Source organism: Calidris pugnax, unplaced genomic scaffold (assembly GCF_001431845.1).
Source record: "Calidris pugnax isolate Ruff unplaced genomic scaffold, ASM143184v1 scaffold24, whole genome shotgun sequence".
In the NCBI taxonomy this organism is placed as follows: Eukaryota; Metazoa; Chordata; class Aves; order Charadriiformes; family Scolopacidae; genus Calidris; species Calidris pugnax.
In genome coordinates this window covers 1,923,064-1,944,954 of record NW_015090922.1, presented here as the reverse complement: position 1 = coordinate 1,944,954, position 21,891 = coordinate 1,923,064, and the positions used below count along the sequence as shown (strand labels likewise).

Here is a 21,891-nt window from a genome sequence, read left to right as displayed (position 1 = left end):
CAAAGCCATTACGAGCTCTTCAAGCATCCACAATGGGGCCTCATCCCATGAGACAGCAGCACTTCTCATCCAGAGCCTTTGGCCCGAGTCGTTTGGCTGCTTAAACCACAGTGTTTATTACACAGCACTGAATTTTAAAAAATGAGAGGGAAGATGACAAGCTTATCTCAGCTGAACAGCCATACGCAGCAATGCCAAGGTTGCCAAATTAATAAAAAGCCAACAGCATTACAGATAAATGTATTTTTAATTAGGATTAAATACTATCTCAAGGTATCTTGAAATCGCACTTGTACTGTACTAATCAACAGCCAGAGGCAATAAAAAAAAAAAGTCTGAAAACGTAAAAGTTCTAACATCCAACACATGACAGTAAGTGCTGCCATTTAAAGCGACAAACACCACTCCCAAGAACAGATATTCTTAGAGGAAAAAGTCATAACATTTTTGTATGGACAAAAAAAAAAATTTAAACTGAAGACCAGAAGAAATATATTAGTGCCTGCCTTTTTAAAAGTTTTTTTTTTTTTACATTAAATACAGTTTTCTTTAAAAGCAAGGTACTTTCTAAATTCATGGTTTATATACTGTATGTACACAAGAGCAGAACATTGTACAGTGTTTTTGGATAAAGCAGCACTAACTAGCTCTAAGCCGGTACGGTGTTGCTGAACCAAACGCAAGATGACAAGGTTAAGCGCTCTAGGAGAAGGATCTCCATGGTTGGTACGAGAAAATAAAAATAAAAGTATCATGTATGTACAAACTGATTATTCAAACAAATCCTGCAAACTCAACATCCTTTACCACGGAACTGTACATGCTGCAGCTAATCAATGGAAGTCTCACTGCGGGAACTGATGTGAAGGACTCAAATTAACCATTTTCTTTTGGTAACAAAGTGCGTTTCCCACAAAGGGAGCACTTATGGTGGTCGCCACCACAACTCATCACCCCTGGGGCCCAGGGCTCCACGGAGAGCAGATTCTTACCACAGCCTCAAGTCGAGCAGCCACCTGCATTTTTCCACTCCAGAAAACGTGAAATGCCCCAATCAAACCCTAAGAAATTGAGATTAAAGCTACATTGTTAAGTATCTGTACGTGCACTCGGCCTTTCTGCAGACAGGGATTAAAGCAGAAAGTCTGTGCCCAAGTATCACCAGTTCAGACTAAAACGGACTGACAGCGATTTCCATAATTAGTGCAACATTAACTCCTATACTTTATCAAAGTGACTTACTGTTCTTCAGATGCCCAACGTGCTTATTCAGGCTTTACGAAAACAGACAAACCAGAACGTCGTGCAGAAAACTGGTTTCAGGTTTGTACTTTTTTAATTATTTTAAGTCCACCCCATTAAAAACCCACCAAATTTAGAAATAGTTTGTGCCCTAGTTCAAAACCTCAAAAAAATGACCTTTTTTATTCTAGGGTTAGCAGCGGGGCAGAGAGATTAAGGTTCTTCTTGTTACCTATACTTTTAGTTGTCGTTCAGTTTACACCTCCAGAAGAGGTGATTTGCTGTGCTCTCAGGATGCTGTTCATCCTTTCCTTCGTCACTACCCTGGTTTAAGGAACTGAATGTTTCTTCTTCGATGAGGACAGAAGCGAGACAACTTGTTTCTAAACTGCATCAACTTAAAAGTTTCAAGTTTTAATGGTGTAAAAGTCTGACATTCAATTACAGTTAAGAGAGAAACTTGCTACACAGCAAAAAACTGCATCCAAATCTACCAGTTATTGACGGGACCTTTAAGTTAACCGTTAACAAGTTATTCAAAGCATCCAGACCTGGAAACATCAGATCACCCAGCCAGTGAGCCAGCAACTCCCTCCCCCCCCTTCTTTTTTTCATGAGGCTTTAACAAATGCAACTGATGTGACCTTAGGGCTGGAGCCAACACCTTCCACTGGTTAACTCCAGCACCCAAAAGGGCCGGGGGGATCCTGTGTTAAGCCCAATGCAATATGCATTAGTGTCACGGAGCAGGAAGATCCCAGTGTCTACTTGTTAAAGTTCACACAAACCATACAGATACAGACAGGGTAAAGCACAGACTCAAAAGGATCCATTATGCTTTGAAGAAAAATTCCAAATAAAACGACATCTTCTGCACAGCCCAGCCTCGGACACAGCCACACCTTTATCTAGTATAATAAACTCTGTAGTAAACTGTTTTTGACCTCCATAGAGAGTAGGAGTTGTCAAATTTGAGGAGATAAACTCCTCTCCCTGGGTACTGGTGGCTGCCAGCATACACTTCTTCGTGACAGTCTCGTCTGTACACAGGCACTATTTCATCTAGCTGAGGCTTGTTGGCATTCTTTTTGGCTTTTTCTTCATTGCTAGTATTTTCTGCAAGGGAGAAAAAAAAAAAGTGTCAGTTAACATGGGTGGATGCTTTACAAGTGCGAGTCAGACTGATCTGCAGTGGACAAGAGACTCTTTGTTAGTTTAGAAGTCAGACGAGTTGAAGGGGTTCATACCAGGGCTGTGGCTAAAGCATTCACAAGCAGCAGGAACAATAATCATGCTCACTTTATCATTAATTTTGCAGTTTGATATTAAAACCCACCACACCCCTCTGCCCAGCACAGCTGAGTCAATTCAGAGAGATGTTGAGCTCTAGCTTTCATTAAGATATTACTCCACATTAATCACAGAATGGTTTGCATTGGAAGGGACCTTAAAGATCATCCAGTTCCAACCCCCCTTGCCATGGGCAGGGACACCTCCCACCAGACCAGGTTGCTCCAAGCCCCATCCAGCCTGGCCTTGAACCCCTCCAGGGATGGGGCAGCCACAGCTTCTCTGGGCAACCTGTTCCAGTGTCTCACCACCCTCACAGGAAAGAATTTCTTCCTAGTATCTCATCTAAATCTCCCCTCTTTCAGTTTAAAACCGTTTCCCCTTGTCCTATGGCTCCCCTCCCTGATCAAGAGTCCCTCCCCATTTGTCCTGTAGCCCCTTTAGGGACTGGAAGGGGCTCTAAGGTCTCCCTGGAGCCTTCTCTTCTCCAGGCTGAACACCCCCAACTCTCTCAGCCTGTCCCCACAGCAGAGGGGCTTCAGCCCCGGAGTATCTTCATGGCCTCTGCTGGACCAGCTCCAACAGGTCCATGTCCTTCCAGTGCTGAGGATTCTGACATACTCACTATTACTGATTACTTAATAGTAATATGCAGAAGGCCACTGCTTCCTATGTCAGAGCAGTTCCTTCTAAGCAAATCACACCCTCGTTTCAAAATGTTATTTTTCGGATGGTATGCTGACCTCCCCTGTAGGTAAAGGCTGTGACCTGGCCACTACCAGGAATTGCGCTTTTAAGCTGGTTTGCTGAAGTCTCAAGGAAAATTTCCCCCTTAAAAAGTTCACAAAGAGCAGAGCAGGACTTCTTTTTTTTCAGTGTGCAGATCCACTAGCTCTATTATGGCACACATTTCAATTCAGCGTGCTGAACTGGACAAGAGGGCACACTAAGGAGTAAGCAAAACTTAGGAAAAGGATCTCCCCACCCTCAACTGCTTTAACCTGTGACCAAATGAGGTGAATGAAGTTACTTTCAGAATTGCACTTCCTCTTCATACTTGAAGACATGATTCCAGCTAGATGGATGTTGGGGAAACGAGGAGATTTCACAAGACAATCAATTGGGGATTTCCCCCATGGCAAGCTCTGCAGGACTGGCAGTTTATGTAAATAAGCATGCTTACCTTCTTCTTCATCCTCATCATCACTGGATTCGCTGACATGCACACTGACTGCAGTATTAGGGGAGTCTGTCCATTCAAAATACACCCCAAAACCAATGTCATAATTGTCTGTAGCAAACTCCCAAAAGAGGTAGGACCCCTCTTCGTGAGTTGGTACTCTGACTGTAACCACTTCTCCTCGGCCCACTGTGATCACGGAGTCTGCATCCTGACGGATTTTTTCCTTGAAGTCTTTTATCTGGGGCCGTGTCCACATCGATGGGGCAGCTATCACTGGAACAGCATCTGGAGAGAGGGGAGGAAATACCCCAGGTAAGCTTTTTATCGGTTATATGTGCTGAATACTTAGGTGTGCCTTACGGGCACTTGAGGACAAGCATTAGAGTTGCTTCCAATTAAGTTTTTTTTAATTATTTTTACTGAAGAAACATCTTTTCACAGTTGAAACTTGCATGAAATGCAGTGCAGGTTTAGACATAACACTGCACACTCAAATCCTACCAGTTTACCCATCTGCCACATTTAAACCGACAGTGCTTAGGCAGAAAAGACTCAGAAGACAGATCTACTGCTACAGGTGATGGGGTTACATTGCACAGAACCCTTCACTGAAAGGATCTTTAATGTGACAGAATGAGGGGTTGTGGATTCGTCTAGAAATTATCAAATATTGACTATAATAACTGAATACCTCATTATGTAGACAGAGACTGTAGTAGTGATGGTTCCATACTGGGATCCAAGCAAGTCTTTTGAGGAACTACTGGTTGGGGATGGAAGTATAGAGGTATCACCCAGAAACACCAGCGATGCAAGTGCTGCTGGGAGGCTACTTTTCCTGCTCCTCTTCCACAGCTTCCTAGAAGCTGCCTGAGGAAGATGGGTAATGTGAGGGGACAGCAGTCCAGACTGCACACAGGACAGGACTAAGCCATAGGTAGGGCAGCATTCAGAGAGAGTAAGGAGGATTTGCCTTTATTTTAATCTGCAATGATAGATCACTCCGTTTTGACCTGAGTTCAAATAAGAGTGAACGCATTTCTGCACAAAACAGCTTTCAGCTAGAACTTTTATGCTTCTTTCCTTCAAATCAAGAGTGAAAGGAGGTTCTGGGTCCCATTCACTTTGCCTGCTTTTGCTGCTTCCCCTTTCCTTCCCCCTCAAAGCCGAGTTTTCCTTATGCAATGTTGTTCTCCCTTGAGAAAAACCGTACCCAGGAATCAAACCTAGCTCTTGAACAGCCTGACGAAGCCAAGCAAAGAGCCACAGTAACCATACTTAAGATATCTGCATCCTATGTCGTTTTTTAAAAATTAAAGAATCTAGCTAGTCCTACCTTTTGGTCCATTCTCCAGTGCTTCTTCCAAAGCCTCGGGATCCAGCTCTTTTTCGGGGCTCTCCGCATGCGCACTGGCCTGCCCATTAATTGATGGGGTGTCCCCTGGGGCGGGGGCATTCACCTTCGACGCAGTAGTCAGAGGTGTCCCTGTCGCTGCCACAACCACCTCCTGCTGCTTTTGTAAGGCTGCCTAAAACGACAGAAATTAAGTCAAGTAAACCCCAAACCTCCCAAGAATCTCTCTATAAAAAAATAAATAAATAGTGCCTTTATGTGTTTAAGTGTTGCCCTCCATCCCACAGGGGAGCTTGACATGAAAAACCAGAAGCAGCACACATCAACCAGTGAGAATTACACAGGCTAAGTATCAGGGAAAGCAAAGACTGTCTGTTCTATGCTGATGGATACGATCTGAACAAAAAGATTCAACTTTCAACTTAATTAGGGCACATAAAATAGACTTTTGCACTCAAGTACAGAAGTTCTGCATTTCAATAAACTCCTATAACATTTCTTTCAAAACCAAAAGCGATGACTTGTTTGCTGATTTTTTCCCACTGAGCTGAAAGGGTTCTGGCCTGAGCTCATCCAGGTCTAAAAAGATCTGGAATTACTTAAAGTCTATTAAGTACTTGCCCATTTGTGAGTTAACTGGCTCAGCAGGATTCTCTATCAAATCCACGATGCTTGACACAGGCAGTTATTTAACATGAAAGCAGGAAGAGTAAGAGCCACAAGGACTGAGTGGTCTGGGAGAAGAGTTATTAAAGCTCAGAGGTGTTGCTTTTAGAATATGACTTATGTACAACAAAACGGTTCAGATGGAATGTATCATGCTGCAAAGGATTGCAGCAAAGGATTAAATACACCTAAAACAAGATCATACAAGGTAACAGCCATCCTTTTGGATTTAAGTAGGATGCATTACCCCTTTAGCTTCAAGGCTTACTCCCCTTATCAGTACAGAGAGATTACATAGGCTTTTTTGTTGGGACAGGGAAAAGGTATAATTGAGAGTACATTCTTTAAAGAATAGCCTAATAAGCACAGATTTTGATGAACAAATAGAATATAGATATCCTGAAGGGGTATGAAGGCAATATAGTCAGACATGAGTTATATTTCAAATTTGAGCACAATTGTACAGATGCTGCCTAGACCCACCTTCTACCACAGCAGTTCTAGGCACTGAAACAATGTAAAGCAGTGAGAACTCTGCTAGAAAACTATTGCATACAGCCTTCCCAAAATTAATTGTAACACAAGCTGATCTGTGAGCAACCATGACAGAACAGCACTTTTAAACTGCACTAACAGATCCCAAGGCAGCTGAGCTACAAGCATCTGAAAGGAAAGTATTCCTCAGAAGTGTTTCAGAGGCTCCCCGAGTCTTCAGGAAAGCCCCAAGTAGAATTAGATAATTTTAGCTCTGTTACATGCTTCTTTTTATCCTTTCCTCTACAAGTAGAGATTTGAAAGATAAGCTTCAATGCCTGACAGAGTTACTATTTTGTAAAAACACCGTAAATGAAAGGCTGTTTTGCCCCAGGTCTCGGAGGGCATTAGTCTGCTGTACATGGAGAGCAGCCGGCCACGATTGAAAGGAGCAGTGCTGAGACCATTGAAAAAAAAACTGGCAGCAGCATCTCTGACATCCCAGTCTCAAGGGAGCAGTATCAATTACAGAAGGCATCGAGGACAAGGCTGATGAGGCTATAGCTTTCGTTTACAACAGCATCAAAGTACTGGTACCAAGGTGTCGTTAATCTTCATGAGTGACTACAAAAGGGCAGGAAGCCTCTGACTGCCCTATACCACCTCAACTCCATCAAATCGTGGTTTGGAAGGGACTTTTACAGGTCATCTAATCCAACTTGCAGGGACATCTTTCACTAGATCAGGCTGCTCAAAGCTCCATTCAACCTGACCTTCACCACTTCCAATGATGGGGCATCCACAACTTCTCTGGGCAACCTGGTCCAGTGCCTCACCACCCTCACTGTAAAAAAAATTCTTCTTTATGTCCAATTCTAAACCTACACTCTCTCAGATTAAAACCACTGCCCCTTGTCCTGTCACTACAGGCCCTGGTGAAAAGGTCTGTATTTGTCTTTCCTATAAACCCCTTTTATATACTGAAAGGCTACAATAAGGTCTTCCCAGAGCCTTCTCTTCTCCAGGCTGAACAACCTCAACTCAGCCCGTCTTCATGAGAGATGTGCTCCAGCCCTCTGACCATTTTTGTGGCCTCCTCTGGAACTGTTCCCACAGGTCCATGTCCTTCCTGTGCTGAGGACTCCAAAGCTAGACACAGTACCCCAGGTGGGGTCTCACCAGAGCAGAGGGGCAGGATCACCTCCCTCAACCCTCTGGCCACGCTTCTTGTGATGCAGCCTAGGATACAGTTGGCTTTCCGGGCTGCAAGAACCCATTGCCAGCTCATATCCAGTTTTTCATCCACCAGTATCCCCAAGTCCATCTCGGCAGGGCTGCTCTCATTACATTCATCCCCCAGTCTGTACAGATACTGGGGACCACCCTGACCCAACTGCAGGACCTTGCACTTGGCCGTGTTGAACATCATGAGGTTCATATGGTTCACACAGATTCCTCCACATGGGATCAACACAGCTTCCTTCCTTGGACAGTTCTTTGGCTAAGGGCATCAGGCTCATCAAAATACAAATGACTGAAAATTCAGTAACTAATTTCCTGTTAAGTCTTTAGCTCAAGAACAATAGACCTTAGGCTGGCAGTTCCAGATCCAGGTCACAGAATCATAGGATGGTTTAGTTTAGGAGGGACCTTAAAGAACATCTAGTTCCCAACCCACCCTGCCATAGGCAGGGACACCTCCCACTAGACGAGGTTGCTCAAAGCCCCATCCAGCCTGGCCTTGAACACCTCCAGGGATGGGGCAGCCACAGCTTCTCTGGGCAACCTGTCCCAGTGCCTCACCACTCTCCTTGTAGCAATTATTTCAAGGGGGTAAGCATAGACAAATTAACATCTCACAAAGACAGCCTGGAACAAAAAAAAAAAAACCAAAACAAAAAACCCTCAATTTCTCAGCTGGTCAGTCATACCTGTTGCTGTGCAAGCTGGACTTGATACAACTGCTGCATGTATTGCTGATAATGCTGTTCCTGGAGCTGCCGAATTAGGATCTGCTGCTGCTCGTAGTTGCCCGGATACTGCTGGGCCGCGTACTGCTGGAACTGGATGGCGGTCTGGGAGTTCAGGGCTGCCATGATCTGCTGCCTACATCGGTGGGAGGAGAGTTTGGAGATTACAAACAGCTGAGAGTATTGGGGAAATCCCTGTACTTAAGTAATTTAAGTGGCCTCAAAGAAGAGTTAATTTAATTCCTGGGAAAACCAATTAAAACAAATCTACGTAATGATGGAGCAGAGCCCAGAAGTAACGTCAATGTGAATTTCTCCTAAAAATATGCTCAGAATATAAAGGAGGGAGCAACGTTTCTACCCAGTATTTGAAAACATCAAGTGTTTAAAAAAGAGCTGTTACATAATTCTCAATCTGTAGTCTGATAACAAGGTAGTGCTAGAAAAACGCGTGACTAAATTTCTCAAACAATCAAGGAGAAAAATCCCAGATTGGGTTCCTCCAGAAAACATGGAGAAGCCATGCTTCTAGCAGCTCTTCTACAAATATTGGTAAAAAGAGATCTGCTGTGGTACAGCACAGCAATGCTTTCTGGTGAATCTAAGAACACCACACCACACTACTACCTTAATTTCCCAGGACAGTATGCAAACATAGGAAAAGCATGACCGACTGTGGCCTAATCGAGGAATAAAAAAAAATGCTGCCAAATAGGGTGTCTGTGCCTCCAATAAACTCGAGTGCTCAAACTTCAGGAGGAATATGTGGGTCACTTATACACAAGCTCAGCTTTCCTCCTGTCTCCAGAGGGCTAACAGAGGATATATAGTGAATAACTAGATCCAAAGTTCGTTCTGTGCCTCGTTACATCCATCAGTGACCAGCTATCAACACTTCAGAGGAAGAAAACAGTACCAAACAAATGCAGGAGTAATTCTTTGTTTCCTGTCTTTCTTCCTTCCCCCAAAATCATCCTCTAAAAGCTCCAGCATTACACTGGTTTGTAACCTAAAGGGCAAGATTTACTATTTCAGCAAAACTGTGACTTTAGATACGCTTAGCCTGTGTATATGTATCCACATTCATTTTCCATCTAAATTTTTTGTCTCTGTAACCTGTTACAAACACTTAATACACAATTGCTATTCACATAAAAAAACCAGTAATCTCTTAATTTCAAGGCATACCACTTGTTACTTAGCACTATGTAATGTTTTTCTGTTGTGTTCTCTCTTATTTACGTCTGTTTAACACTGTGAGGACCAGAGGAGTGTAAAATACAAACAGAAAAACTAATGGATTAATTATTTGCTCCCTTCTCAAAAGCACTATGTAGCAAAGTGCAGGACCTACTTCAGAGAAACCCCCTGCAAAGACATTTTTATTATGGGAAATGGTTGCTGACTGATGCAGAACAGCTTTGATAATTCACTATTCCTTTAAATATTATACGTACAAAGCTAGATCCACGTTTACAGCATCTGGATGTGATGGGAACAATGTAATATAACTAGAGAATTCTAAGTAAACAATTCAGTTGAGGCTACAAACAGAGGTTAAGTGCATTTGAATGTGAATTTTGCACTTCTTTTAGAAAGACTCTAAAATCCAGTGATTGCTAATGTACAAATGAGATCTGCAGATATTTTACACTTCCCAGAAGGAGAGCACCTTTAAGGAGGTAGTGCTAGACTACCAAGTTAGAAAATTTCAGCCATGCATTCCAAACACTCCACTGAACTGCAGTTACCCTTCTAGGCTTCATCTTCTGTGAAAGGTTAAGAAATTTTCAAGTCACAGTTCAAATAGCACTTCCAGCTGGCCACCTAACTCCACTCAGCCGAGTGCAGCACTCATCATTTAAGAAGCAGAGCCACAAGTTTTCATGAAGCGCAGCCCCTGAATTCAAAAAACCCCAGAGCTTCTCATTAAACAAAGTTTTTTTCTGGCACTTTCATCTGAGAAGGCTGCACACAATAATGCATTAGAATAATTATTCTCTGCAAACCGTGTCCCTCTTAACTAAGGATGCAAATGGCACTGCTCTGAACTTCAGGTATTCAGTTCCAGCATAACTATTTTAAAAGTGAGATAATTGCCACAAGTGCAAGGCAGTCATTTTCTTTGAAGTGTTATTTGTTTCAGCTACTCACTTCTGTTGTTCCATCCGAAGCCGTTCCTCCTCTATTCTCCTCCTCTCTTCTTCTTCCCTTCTTAGTCTTTCCTCTTCTTCTCGCCTACGCTTTTCTTCTTCTTTTTGTAAACGCTCACGCTCCTCTTCTTCACGCCGCCTTCGTTCCTCCTCTTCTCTTCTGCAACATCCACTCAATAAGCTATTTCAGCATTCCTACAACCCTAGGGTGAGTTATTTTCAACATGCTGTAACATGCCTTTTGCCTGCCCAATAAGGCTTTTTGTTTGGTATCATCTCCTCCCACTTAAGTTGTCCTGGAGAAGTGTCTTATCGGACACAAGAAGAAAACAGATTCCTGTTTAGTTTTACTGCACTCTGCAGTACGACAAGTGTGAATTTTGTATTATAATTTGATATTCATTCTAACCTGTTACTACACTATCTGTGGCAGAGAGCAGTAGAAAAAATTACCTGGAAACCTTAAACACATCTTCCAAGCTTTAACGTTCAATAACTACCCAGATATTATAGCTTAATAATCACATGATATGTAAATGAATGTAGAAGACAGCCTTTGTCAAGTTGCTAACCCATACTAGAAGAGGAGTTTAAAGCACCTGACAATTTCACATTCTATATAAATTTAGTCCACAGTCCTATAAGAGCAGACATTTTGTGAAGCATGTGTTTCTTAAGCGGACAACACTATCAGCAAAAATTTTAAAAACTGCTTATATTCTAGGTGTCTTCACCTCAGAAACAATCAAAATAAATAGGCAAAAATAAAAAGGTTTAAAGAGATTAAATGGTATCCCAGAGACCTGAGCATCAAGCATTTCTCTTGCCAAGACAACTTCAACCTAAGCCAGCTGTGACACCGTCCACAGCTCAAGATTATACACTTAATATACTTCAACCTCAAAGGACTCAAACATTACCTTTTCTTTTCTTGTTCTTCTTTCTCTATCTTGTGGGAAGTGACATATGTTGAAAACAAGTGGCAGCACCTATTCAGGAGCTTAACGAATTCCGTCATAGCTTTTTGCTTGGACATGTTTCCAAGGGCAGCCCATTCCTTCCTGAGAGAGAGAAATCAGCTGAAATAACAAAAGACTCAACTTTTCAATAGTGAACTCTGGGAACTCAAAGAAAAAAAGAAGTTGGGAGAGCAGGGATCAAACTTTACCACATGCAGTTTCAGAGAACCAACAACTTTTTCCCAAAGGCACACTGCTCTCCTCTGCCTGCACCAGAACAACTCTTTCAAACAGACATAACCCAGTGCTTATATGAAATCACATATGTACCACCGACCCTACTTAGCATTTTGAACTATGTTCAACAACTTCCCGGCTACAAATGAACCCGAAATATTTTTTTACCCTTCTTTCACTCTAATTCATGGAAAAAATGCAAATATTTTCCTGGATGAATAAACATGGTAATATACATCAATTATAGCCCTTCAGTTAGGTGAATGCAACAGCCTGGATATTCCTAAAGGAAAGCTGCATCCCTCTGGGCAAAAGCAGTGCACCCGGTTGAGCTCTGAGAAGCCAGGGCCGTGTTGCCTGTTGCCTTCCCAACTAGAAATAGCAACAACGAACTAGAAAACTGCTGCCCGAACTGCAAGTGATACAAGAGACGTGCCTGAGACTGCCCAGAGCTCATCAAAATTTACTCAGAGCCTGAATGCATCAGATATCTGATTTCAGAAGTTATCCTCGGTGTTAACAAAAGCTACAGTGAATACTGTTACCGTTGGCAAAAAGGCTTGGCCTGCTGCAGCCATGCACAGCTAGCCAAGTCCTAAACTGCTATGAGAAATCAGACTGTAGGTACAGCAGCTTTTCCTAATGTAGTTTAAAAAACCCAATAATCTTCTGTTAGCTCCTTTACTGAATTGTGACTCAGATTCCTGAGATGTATGTGAAGAGGCCGCTCGCTTTCCACTACCACACACACACATTGACCCAACCAACATACTTATTTTATCGTGGAAATGGGATGATGTTTTCTTCCGACAGGAAAAGCCGAGTTAAGATCAAGAAGAGCACCAGCCCTTTTTACCTTCTATCATTCCCCAGCACATCAAAGAATCCGACTTCAGGGCAAGTGTCAGGGTTATATGGTCCCAGCAGAACCTGCTTGTGCAGTGCCACAAGTTTGAGTTTTTCTTCATATGTTGGATGAAAGGCTTTGCCATCTTTTTCTGCAGAAAAAAAAAAAAGTTTCACTGTGATTAAACAAGCACAGGACAGCAAAGAGCATTTTTTATAACCGCTATCGTGATTTCATCTGTGAAAAAGGAGTAAGAAAGATAAGTCACAAAAGGTTAGACAAATTAAGTCAGTTCTAGTCAAATAAAATATAGATCTGTCCAGAAGAAACACACCTACTTCAGCTGCAGAAACTTAATTTTGAGGTGTTTTTCATCTAGAGTCAATCTCAGCCAGCAAGTTATCACCTAAATATTTATGTTAATAAGTTGAACACCATACCATATGGATCTATATCGCTGAAATATTTAAAAACCTTAACTTGAATTCAAATGTGTCTGCCAAGTCTATTGTAGTGTGGATAGGAAGGATTTTCCACAAAGAAAGGTTTGATGTTAACTTTATAGACTGCTCTCCTTTCAAGTTCTTCACACTGATGGAAGAGGAACGAGCAAGGTTTGAGGCAAGGAAAACGGCAGAGAGGAAAAATTAGAACGAAGGGAGAGTTTTCCTTCAGGGAATTTGACTGTGGCACTTTGCCAAGGCAGTTGGAATAACCCCTCTCAAGGAAAACTCCTAGAGGTGACTCCATCGGCACCAACACGTACAGGGAGCTCTGGCCATAAGACACGGGCAGCATAAGCCTGAACATAATCAGAATTCCAGTGACTCCACGCCAACGCCTTCTGAAGCAGTCCCAGTTAGATCCTGCCACGCATTTATTGGTAAGAAGAGACTTGCATTGATTTAAGATTACACATGAGTTAGTCAGCTAGGACTTACCTCGGCACATTTAAACTGTCAAAACAAATCAAAGAAGCAGGCACCGCTCTATGTAATTACACTGCTTGTTAAGAAAAGACCCTTTTCTTGAACAGGAAAACAAATAAATAAGCATCATCTCCTTTTGGAAGGGCTGAAACGAGGAAGTTATTACCAGAGGTAAGGAACAGTCATTTCATACGACCGTACCACTGACTGCTCTCTGCTCGGTCAGGAACCGCAGGCAGAGCTGCCACCGGTTTCCAGCAAGTTGTTTATAGACCCAAACTGAACAGTCCAATTCACAGTCAAATTTTAGAGCCTGACATTTACATACTGCAAAATTGCTCGGCTGACTCTTGTGAACAGAGTTATTAACAGGAAAAGAAGCAAGTCTCAGAACAAAAGGGGAGGGGAAATACCTCTGCGATGGCTTATTGGGAGACTCGGAGCAAATACTTCTGAAAATTGGAAACCACCCCAGGGAAAGCATTTGCAAGTCACAGCAAGAAGCTGTATTTTTGACAGAATAAGTTCAGTGTGTTACTGGACTTATTCAACATCACCAGGATCCACTACATGCATGCCATTTGTTTTGAAGCAAGAATCAAAAAATTTGGAAGCATTTAATTACTTATTATTCGTTCCTAGAGGTCCACTTCACTCTTCCAGAATCTCAAGTATTCACTTTTCTCCCAGCATCACACCACCTTAGAGCAAATATAACTTCCAGCTTCAAAAACCAGAAACCTTTCTCCACAAAAATATCTATTTCCAAAAATATCTGTTGGGGTGGAGAAGGGAAGATATAAAGACTGAACCAGAGTCTACTCAGTGGTATTCAGTAAAAAGACAAGAGACAGATAACACCAACTGAAATATAGGAAATTCCACTTAAGCCTTGGCAACCCCCAGAGGTCCCTTTCCACCCCAACAAGTGCGTGACCCTTCGGAGATGCAGATCACCACCTCCTGGTAAGCTCTCCCCCTGGATCTCAAGTATCCCCTTTGGCTTTATCCTCAATTCTTCACACTCCCCCTTTAACTCAGAATTCACTCAGTAGGTAGCAATCACCTCCATTAGCCTCAATAAACAGCACGCAATTTGAAATCATACTTAATATCCCTGGGGCAGCGTGCTCAAAAGCAAGTCAATTGATAAGGGAACTACGCTGGAATTTTGCCAGGCTTCTGAGCTTCTCCAGGGGCTCCCTATGGCATAGTTTACCTTACACAACCTGTATACCTGCAGTTGTCTGCTAAAAACTCCAACTATTTGTTGTAGTAGACTGCTACCTCAGCCAGCTAACATCATCAGCATTTGAGCTTGCTTCTGAGGAGGGTTAAAGGGAGGAAAAAAAACCTCAATTTTCCCCATGCTATACGTAGCACGCCTCCTTTTTCACAGAAACAAGAAGTTGGACCTCAAGCCCTAACTATTGAGACAAGCCAAAAAATCTGCATTTACTAAGCACGGTGACCCAAGGGCAGAAGACCAAGCAAGCTAAATAAGAGAGGAAAACAGACAGATGAGAAAAGGTGATGGGCATTCAGTGACTTGTGGATAATGCAGACCAGAAGCAAACTCTCAAAGTATTTGGAGGCAGCTGAGAGAGCAAAGCTGTACACAGGCTTAGCCCGTTTTCCAGTTGAATTCTTCAGCGTGAGCCACACTGTGTAATTATCCCAAAGATTTGGAAGTGTTGCCATTAAACTGAACCGGAGGACCTGAAGCCACCTACAAAGTCTAATATGCCAAAAAGAGCATTAGTGAGTCCAGACGACTAGAAGTGCCAAAGTTATTTAAGTGGGTATTACCCACTCTTCTCGTACAGCCGCCAGGAAGCTGAAGAACTTCAAAGAGCTCTAGGGAACACACTGAGAAATCCAAAGGATGTGCAAAGCTACTATACAGTCATAGAATAGTTAGGGTTGGAAGGGACCTCAAAGATCATCTAGTTCCAACCTCTCTGCCATGGGCAGGGACACCTCCCACTAGAGCAGGTTGCTCAAGGCCACATCCAGCCTGGCCTCGAACACTTCCAGGGATGGGGCACCACCAGTATGCCTGACCCAATAGGACCAGAAAAAGGCCCAGCTTTCTTAAAGAAGATTAGCAGGCTTCTCATTCACCTGAAACGGCAATTTCTCAAGTCAACTGAACTCCATGCTTCAGCAGCAGCCACTGACAGATCGGACTTGATTAGTGATTATAGGTATGGTTACATGAACAAGGCAGGCTACGGAGCTACAATGCTTTAGGCATCCTGCAGTAAGGGCCCATATATACACACATACACGTACTTCACTGATGACATGAAGGAGCTCACCCAGAACACGAAGAAAAACTGGCTCCTCAGTTCCTGCAAGCTCCTGTCTCATCGATGGGTGCCATAAAACCACACCACCCTGTTAGTGCGCTGTCACCCCTGGAAGGAAAGGCCCCTGCCCACCTAACGTTCTTTATCGGGGAGGGGAGTGATAGGATGAGGTGGAATGGTTTTAACCTGAAAGAGGGGAGATTTAGATGAGATCTCAGGAAGAAATTCTTTTCTGGGAGAGCGGTGAAACACTGGAACAGGTTGCCCAGAGAAGTTGTGGATGGCCCATCCCTGGATGGGGCTTTGAGCAACCTGGTCTGGTGGGAGGTGTCCCTGCCCATGGCAGGGGGTGGAACTAGATGTTCTTTAAGGTCCCTTCCAACCCAAACCATTATACAATACCAGCTCTTCATAGCACTGCTCTCCTTGACAGGGGCTACTTTGTTCAGATACCCACAAAACTGAGATCCATTGAGGGCCGCTCAGTCCAATGCACCAAAAAAACAGTACTTACAACACTAACCACCCTCCTCAAGCTACAGGTAATTAACAAAACAGAAAGATACTATAACTAGTAATGCAAAGCAGATAGCAGAGGCTTACGTCCCTGCGTGGCATCAAACTGTTGACATGAGTTGGTATAAAAATGCAAATTTAGACTCAAGGGAGTTTAAGAAATAGACTTAAGAGACTGCATTGTGTGAAACACTTTTACTCCTATATAACTTCAGATTTTTTCTCCTGTAAGAAACACAGCACAACACACTGCAGCTTCCACTCCACCTTCACCTACTGCACTCACTCTAAATGCCTAATTCCCATGGGATAGATAGCATTCAGTCGAGTCACCTGGCAGAAGCTGGAGAACAGTTTGTGAAGCACGATTTTTCACCTCACAGCTTTTAAAAGCAGAAGTCACAGATGTTAAATGCAAAGTTTTAATGAGCAAGACCAAAACTGAGAAGCGCGAGAAGCGAATCGCTGCCTGCAGATCCCAGTACACTCTGACATTCCCAGTTCTCCTCTTCTGAAGGTGTTCTGCATCAATGGAAGAGTTACCAACCAGCCCTTCCAATTAAACGTGATCAAAGCTCAACTTCACATCAAACATAGATATACGTTAGCGGGGTTTTCATGGTCTTGAAAACAAGAGCCTACTTAAGTTATGAATTACAATCAAGCCATCAAATAATAAAAAAAAAAAAGAAGAGGTCAAACAATTAATTTAGAATGAGATATTGCTGAGGTTGAAGATGCATTCTTGTTAGGAAGGGACGAAACAACTCGGAGCAGTCAAACAAAATTAGAGTACTTAACATACCAGGAGAGGTTTTAGATACCAAAATGATATTGTTTGTACACTGTTTACTCAGAGTTGCTGCACTGCAAATCACTTTAGGCACTGCGTGAGCACTTCAGGGACTGTCATATATTGAAGGTTGGGTGCAATGGTATTTCGATGACAGGATGTGGAAAACCATAAAACCAGGCTGATACTGGAAAAGATTTGTTGGCAGAGCGAAGCAAGACACCCCCTCCTGCTGCAGGACACAGTTCACACCTTCAAGAAGGTGCCTTCACTGGCAGAGATCGTCCCAGCTCAAGGGGCAGAATAAGCCCTCAGAGACACTTCTACTCTGCCAGCTGCCCCAGGACACGCAATTACAGAGAGTCCAAGAGACGAAGGAATGTACCCATTTCACTAACACCACTGTGTTCTCCACTGCACAGCAGAGCAGCTTCTTAATGGCAGCCAAAATGCTGGTCGACCTGCTCAACCGAGTGCGTATTGTAAAGAAGGCTCTTGCTTATCACAGAAAAAAAAGGACTGGAACACTATTAACCATCTATTTTCTATGCCTCTGTTATTCTGAAAAGCTTTCTTCACAAGCCATTATGGGTGCTAAAAAAAGCCTGCACGCATCTCCCGTGCAGCCCAAGGCCTGACAGTTGAAGCTACACAGGGTCAAGCATTTCAGATCTGCTTCTGTCTTTATCAGAGGCAGAATAAAGTAGCTTTTGAGTCTCTTTAATATCCTAGCCTGGTTCCAGTCGTGTTTCTCACATTGTTTACACGCACTCCCACCCTGTCTTCTCTTCAAGCAGTTCTGTTACGTGCAATATGCCACCACAGACAAGTGTTAGCAGTCATTGTAATAAGCAAATTCAAAGCATTTTTATCAGATTAAACTTTAAAAGTAAAAACATCATGAGTTACAACCAGACAACTCGGCCTGCACGCTGAAGCAGAAAGGAAGCTGCTTAATTAGCGATCGCTGCTTACCCTTTGACCTCAGCCAGGGACTCCTCCAGTATCCCGACCCGAGCTCCTTCCATCCCAATAATCACATTTAATCCCAACACCACTCTTTTCCCAAACAAGCACTGCCCCAAATCACTTGTTTGTTCCACGGTAGGTGTGTGAGTAGCTAATACACACCGTGGCACCCTTACCGACTGGCTGTAAGAAAGACAAAGTTTCTCAAAGACCACCCCCACCTCCACATCAGTGCCGTTTTTAGAAGAATGATGAGGAACAAGCTCTCAGCATTGATCTGTCAACATGGGTCAACCTTCACATCCCTCCTAAGTTCCTCCTTTACCTCAAAGGAGGAATCCGTGTTTGTTCCTTGGCATCTACAGGGCTGCTAAACAAGCATGCCCACTCTCACAGTTGTTTTGACAGTGGATGCATGAAAATCCTTTGGAAACGAGACCAGTTATTTTCAGAGCCATGTAGCTACAGAGCAAGCTAGCAGAATCAGTAACCCAAGTATTACAAGCTCCTGTAACTCACCATCACATTTATAAATAGAACCCCTCGTGTTATGTTACTTTCAGCAAAAAAACTACAGATGAAAACACGGGCAATGACTTCAGGTGACTTTTATTCCAGCCATAAGGATAGAGGAACCAGGCCTTCATTTGGAAAGTCTGACAACTCTAAAGAACACGGAAAATTTTCCTCTTAGGAGCAAAACCATGACAAGAAATTGCAGAAGGTTAAAAGAAGAGCAGCAGTGAGACGAAAGATATTGGAATTAAGCTTTTATTAAAAGGAAGGCAACAACAAACCCACTGTTGAGACAACACAACGGACTGGAATCTAGACACAAGTAACACTCCACCAAACTTCTTCCCATCCAAGGGGGGATAAATGCAGAGCATAAATTTCATTAAAACATGAGACGTAATAGACACAGGTTATAAATAATGCAGATAAGCTAATTCATAGTGCATAATTTTTACACTGTCAATACCGGTTCCAGTAGAATATTAAAGCCAATACAAAATAAGACCACGGTTGACTGAAACATGGAATTTGCTACTGCAGAGACATTTCTTTCTGCATCATGCTTTAAGAACAAATGCTCATTAAACCAAACCAGAACCCTTTCCAGCAGCTGGTTTTACAGAAAGGGTAAAAAGAAAAAGAAATGACAATGTATCCAAGCTGACACCTGATCACAGAATCACAGAATCTTCTAGGTTGGAAGGGACCTTAAAGATCATCTTGTCCAACTGTCAACCTGAATGACAAAAACAGACATCCGCACAACAAACAAGAAGAAAAAAAAAAAAAAAGAAAAAAAAGAAAAAAATCAAGAGCCTTAAGATCCCTTATTTTTTTCTTAAGCTGTAAGAACCATATCTCTGTATATTACCATGCTAAGGAAAAAAACCTACTTTGTAGAAGGGCATCAGAGCAGGGTCAAAGAATCAGAGCTCAAGAAAACTGCTTAGAGCCTTACATGCTCCTAACAACTCTCAGGGTGCAGGTCAGCCAGTGTGAAGAAAATAGACAACTTTGTCCTTCTAGCCCAGTTCTGCCAGTATGCTTACCCTCAGAAGTGGCAGCTTTCCCAGAGGGGCCATCTAACAACCGATCGTCACAAGCCCAACCTTTCCAAGGACAGAGCTGTCTCTTCCCCAGCACAGGCAGGTTAAGAGTCCCTGAGCTGTGCCCCACGTTAAACAGCAGCCGCCCAAAACCCAGCAAAGCAACACATCGCTGTGCGGTGCTAAAACACTGTACTGCAACATAATCACAGAATCAGAATGGTTTGGGTTGGAAGGGACCTTAAAGATCATCCAGTTCCAACTCCCTCGCCATGGGCAGGGACACCTCCCACCAGACCAGGTTGCTCAAAGCCCCATCCAACCTGGCCTTGAACACCTCCAGGGATGGGGCAGCCACAGCTTCTCTGGGCATCCTGTTCCAGTGTCTCACCACCCTCACAGGAAAGAATTTCTTCCTGAGATCTCATCTAAATCTCCCCTCTTTCAGTTTAAAACCATTCCCCCTCATCCTGTGGCTCCCCTCCCTGATCAAGAGTCCCTCCCCATCTCTCCTGGAGCCCCTTTAGGGACTGGAAGGGGCTCTAAGGTCTCAGTGAAAGCAGCTCTTTCTCAAAAAACCCCACTGTGGATTTCCTCCTCCCGAGGAAAGCAAGAGCGGCGAGGCCCCCTCCGCCATCCTGCAGAAGCCAAACCTGGCTACGGGGGATCTCAAGCCAAGCTTGCCCCCGAGACACCCACGGGGGCATCTCAGGGCCGGGGTCTCGCCCCACAGGGGGCCGCGGAGCCGGGCTCTGGAGTTCACAACCCGCGGAGACGGCATGAACCTCCCCCCCCTCCCTCCCCCGCCAGCAGCCGGGCTGTCAGCAGCCTCCACGGCACTCAAGGAGAGAGCGCTCTTCGCCTACCTCTGCAAGGTGTTTCCTCGCACGCCACACGCAAAGATTTATTTTTTTTTAATTATTATTTTTACTGATTTTAGGCCGGGCGGTGCAAACCCTCGGAAACGCCTCCCCGGCCCCTCGGAGCGGGCACACGGCGCCCCCCATCCCTCCCTCGGCTCTCCCTCCCGCCCCTCGCACACGGAAAACCCCATCCCTACAAGCCGCCTCCGTCCCACCGCCCCGGTTCGCCCGCCCCCACCGTGGCTCCCAGGGGATCCGGGGCTCCCGGTCCCGGTGGGGGGGGGGGGGGGGGGGGGGTGCCTCCCCGCGGGGCTGCGCGGAGCCCCCCGGGGGGACCGGGGCCCCCGGGCCGCGGGGGGGGGGGGGGGGGGGTTGCGAGCCACGTCGCCGGTCGGCCTCACCTTTGAAGAAGCGCAGCGCCAGGCCGTACAGCTCCTCCAGCGCGAAACCCCAGCGCCGCTCCGGGTTCAGCGCCGCCTCCTCCTCCTCCTCCACCGCCTCGCCGCCGGCCTCCACCTGGCCCGGGGAACCGGGGCCCGCTCGGCTCCGCCCCGCCGCCGGCTCCCCCGGCCGCGCTTCACAGTGAGGCCCTTCGGCGTTGGGGCTCAGCGTCAGCCCGTCCACCGAGACCTCCAGCCGGTCCGAGCTCAGCACCGCCGCCATCCTCCTCCGCCACCGCCTCCCACCCGCCCTCCGCCTCCTGCCCCGCTGCGGCGGCCACGTCCCGACTTCCTGTTCCCTCCGACCCGGAACTTCCGGCCACGCCCAACGCCTCACGCCCCGCCCACACGGCCGTTGGCGGGCGGCGCCTCAGGCCCTTGGCGGGCCCGTCCCCGCGGCGGGGGGGGGCGAGCCCTGTCCCCAAGGACGGATCTATCCCTGTCGCCATCCCCGGCCCCGGCCCGCAGGAGGACGGGGTGCCCTGACCCGGCTGGGAGCGGGGGAGTCTGTGACCCGCCGGGGCCCGCTCGCCTCACGGGCTCCGGCGGCCACCACCGTGAGGCGCCTGGCGGCCCCCCCCGCTTCCCGCCCGGCCGTCCTCCGTCGGGGGGGGCCTGGGGTAGCCCGGCAGGTAGCGTGGGGTCTGCCACTGAAAGACTTTTCTCTCAGGAAACGTGCTTCGGGCAGCACACAGGCCTGAAATGAGCCAGGGTAAAAAAAAAAAAAAAAAAAAAAAGGCAATTATTTTTCCGAGTGCTTTATCTGCACTTGGCAGATTGCCTTGTGACCGTGAAACACCGGCCACGATACTGCTGTTATCATGTGCTGGGCAAGGGGAGGGAGTCACTCCCCTGCGCGGTTGAGGAGGTTTTGTTCCCAAAACCAGCGATCCTCCTCACAAGACTTCAGCGTTAGAATTAAAGTGCCTTTGTGCGCTTTTCTCACCCAAACCGAGATGCAGACCACCCAAAACCAGCGATCCTCCTCACAAGACTTCAGCGTTAGCATTAAAGTGCCTTTGGGTGCTTTTCTCACCCAAACCGAGACGCAGACCGCACACCTGGGATGTCCCATCTCTGGTCTTCCATGAAGCTGATAAAGAGAACTCAGCAACCTCCTGAAACTCGGGGG

The 21,891-nt window shown here is 45.2% G+C and overlaps 1 protein-coding gene across 1 annotated transcript; it reads right to left on the bottom strand.

Moving 5' to 3' along the window:
* Window positions 1-228: 228 nt before the first annotated feature.
* Window positions 229-20,999, bottom strand: ACBD3 (acyl-CoA binding domain containing 3). The gene is made up of 8 exons (XM_014951157.1): window positions 20,721-20,999; window positions 12,385-12,526; window positions 11,253-11,393; window positions 10,334-10,492; window positions 8,141-8,315; window positions 5,052-5,244; window positions 3,716-4,000; window positions 229-2,358 (listed from the first exon to the last, which is right to left on the bottom strand). Exons 1-8 carry the CDS (start codon window positions 20,980-20,982, stop codon window positions 2,147-2,149), a joined length of 1,569 nt encoding a protein of 522 aa, XP_014806643.1. The 5' UTR covers window positions 20,983-20,999; the 3' UTR covers window positions 229-2,146.
* Between the last annotated feature and the right edge of the window lie 892 nt (window positions 21,000-21,891).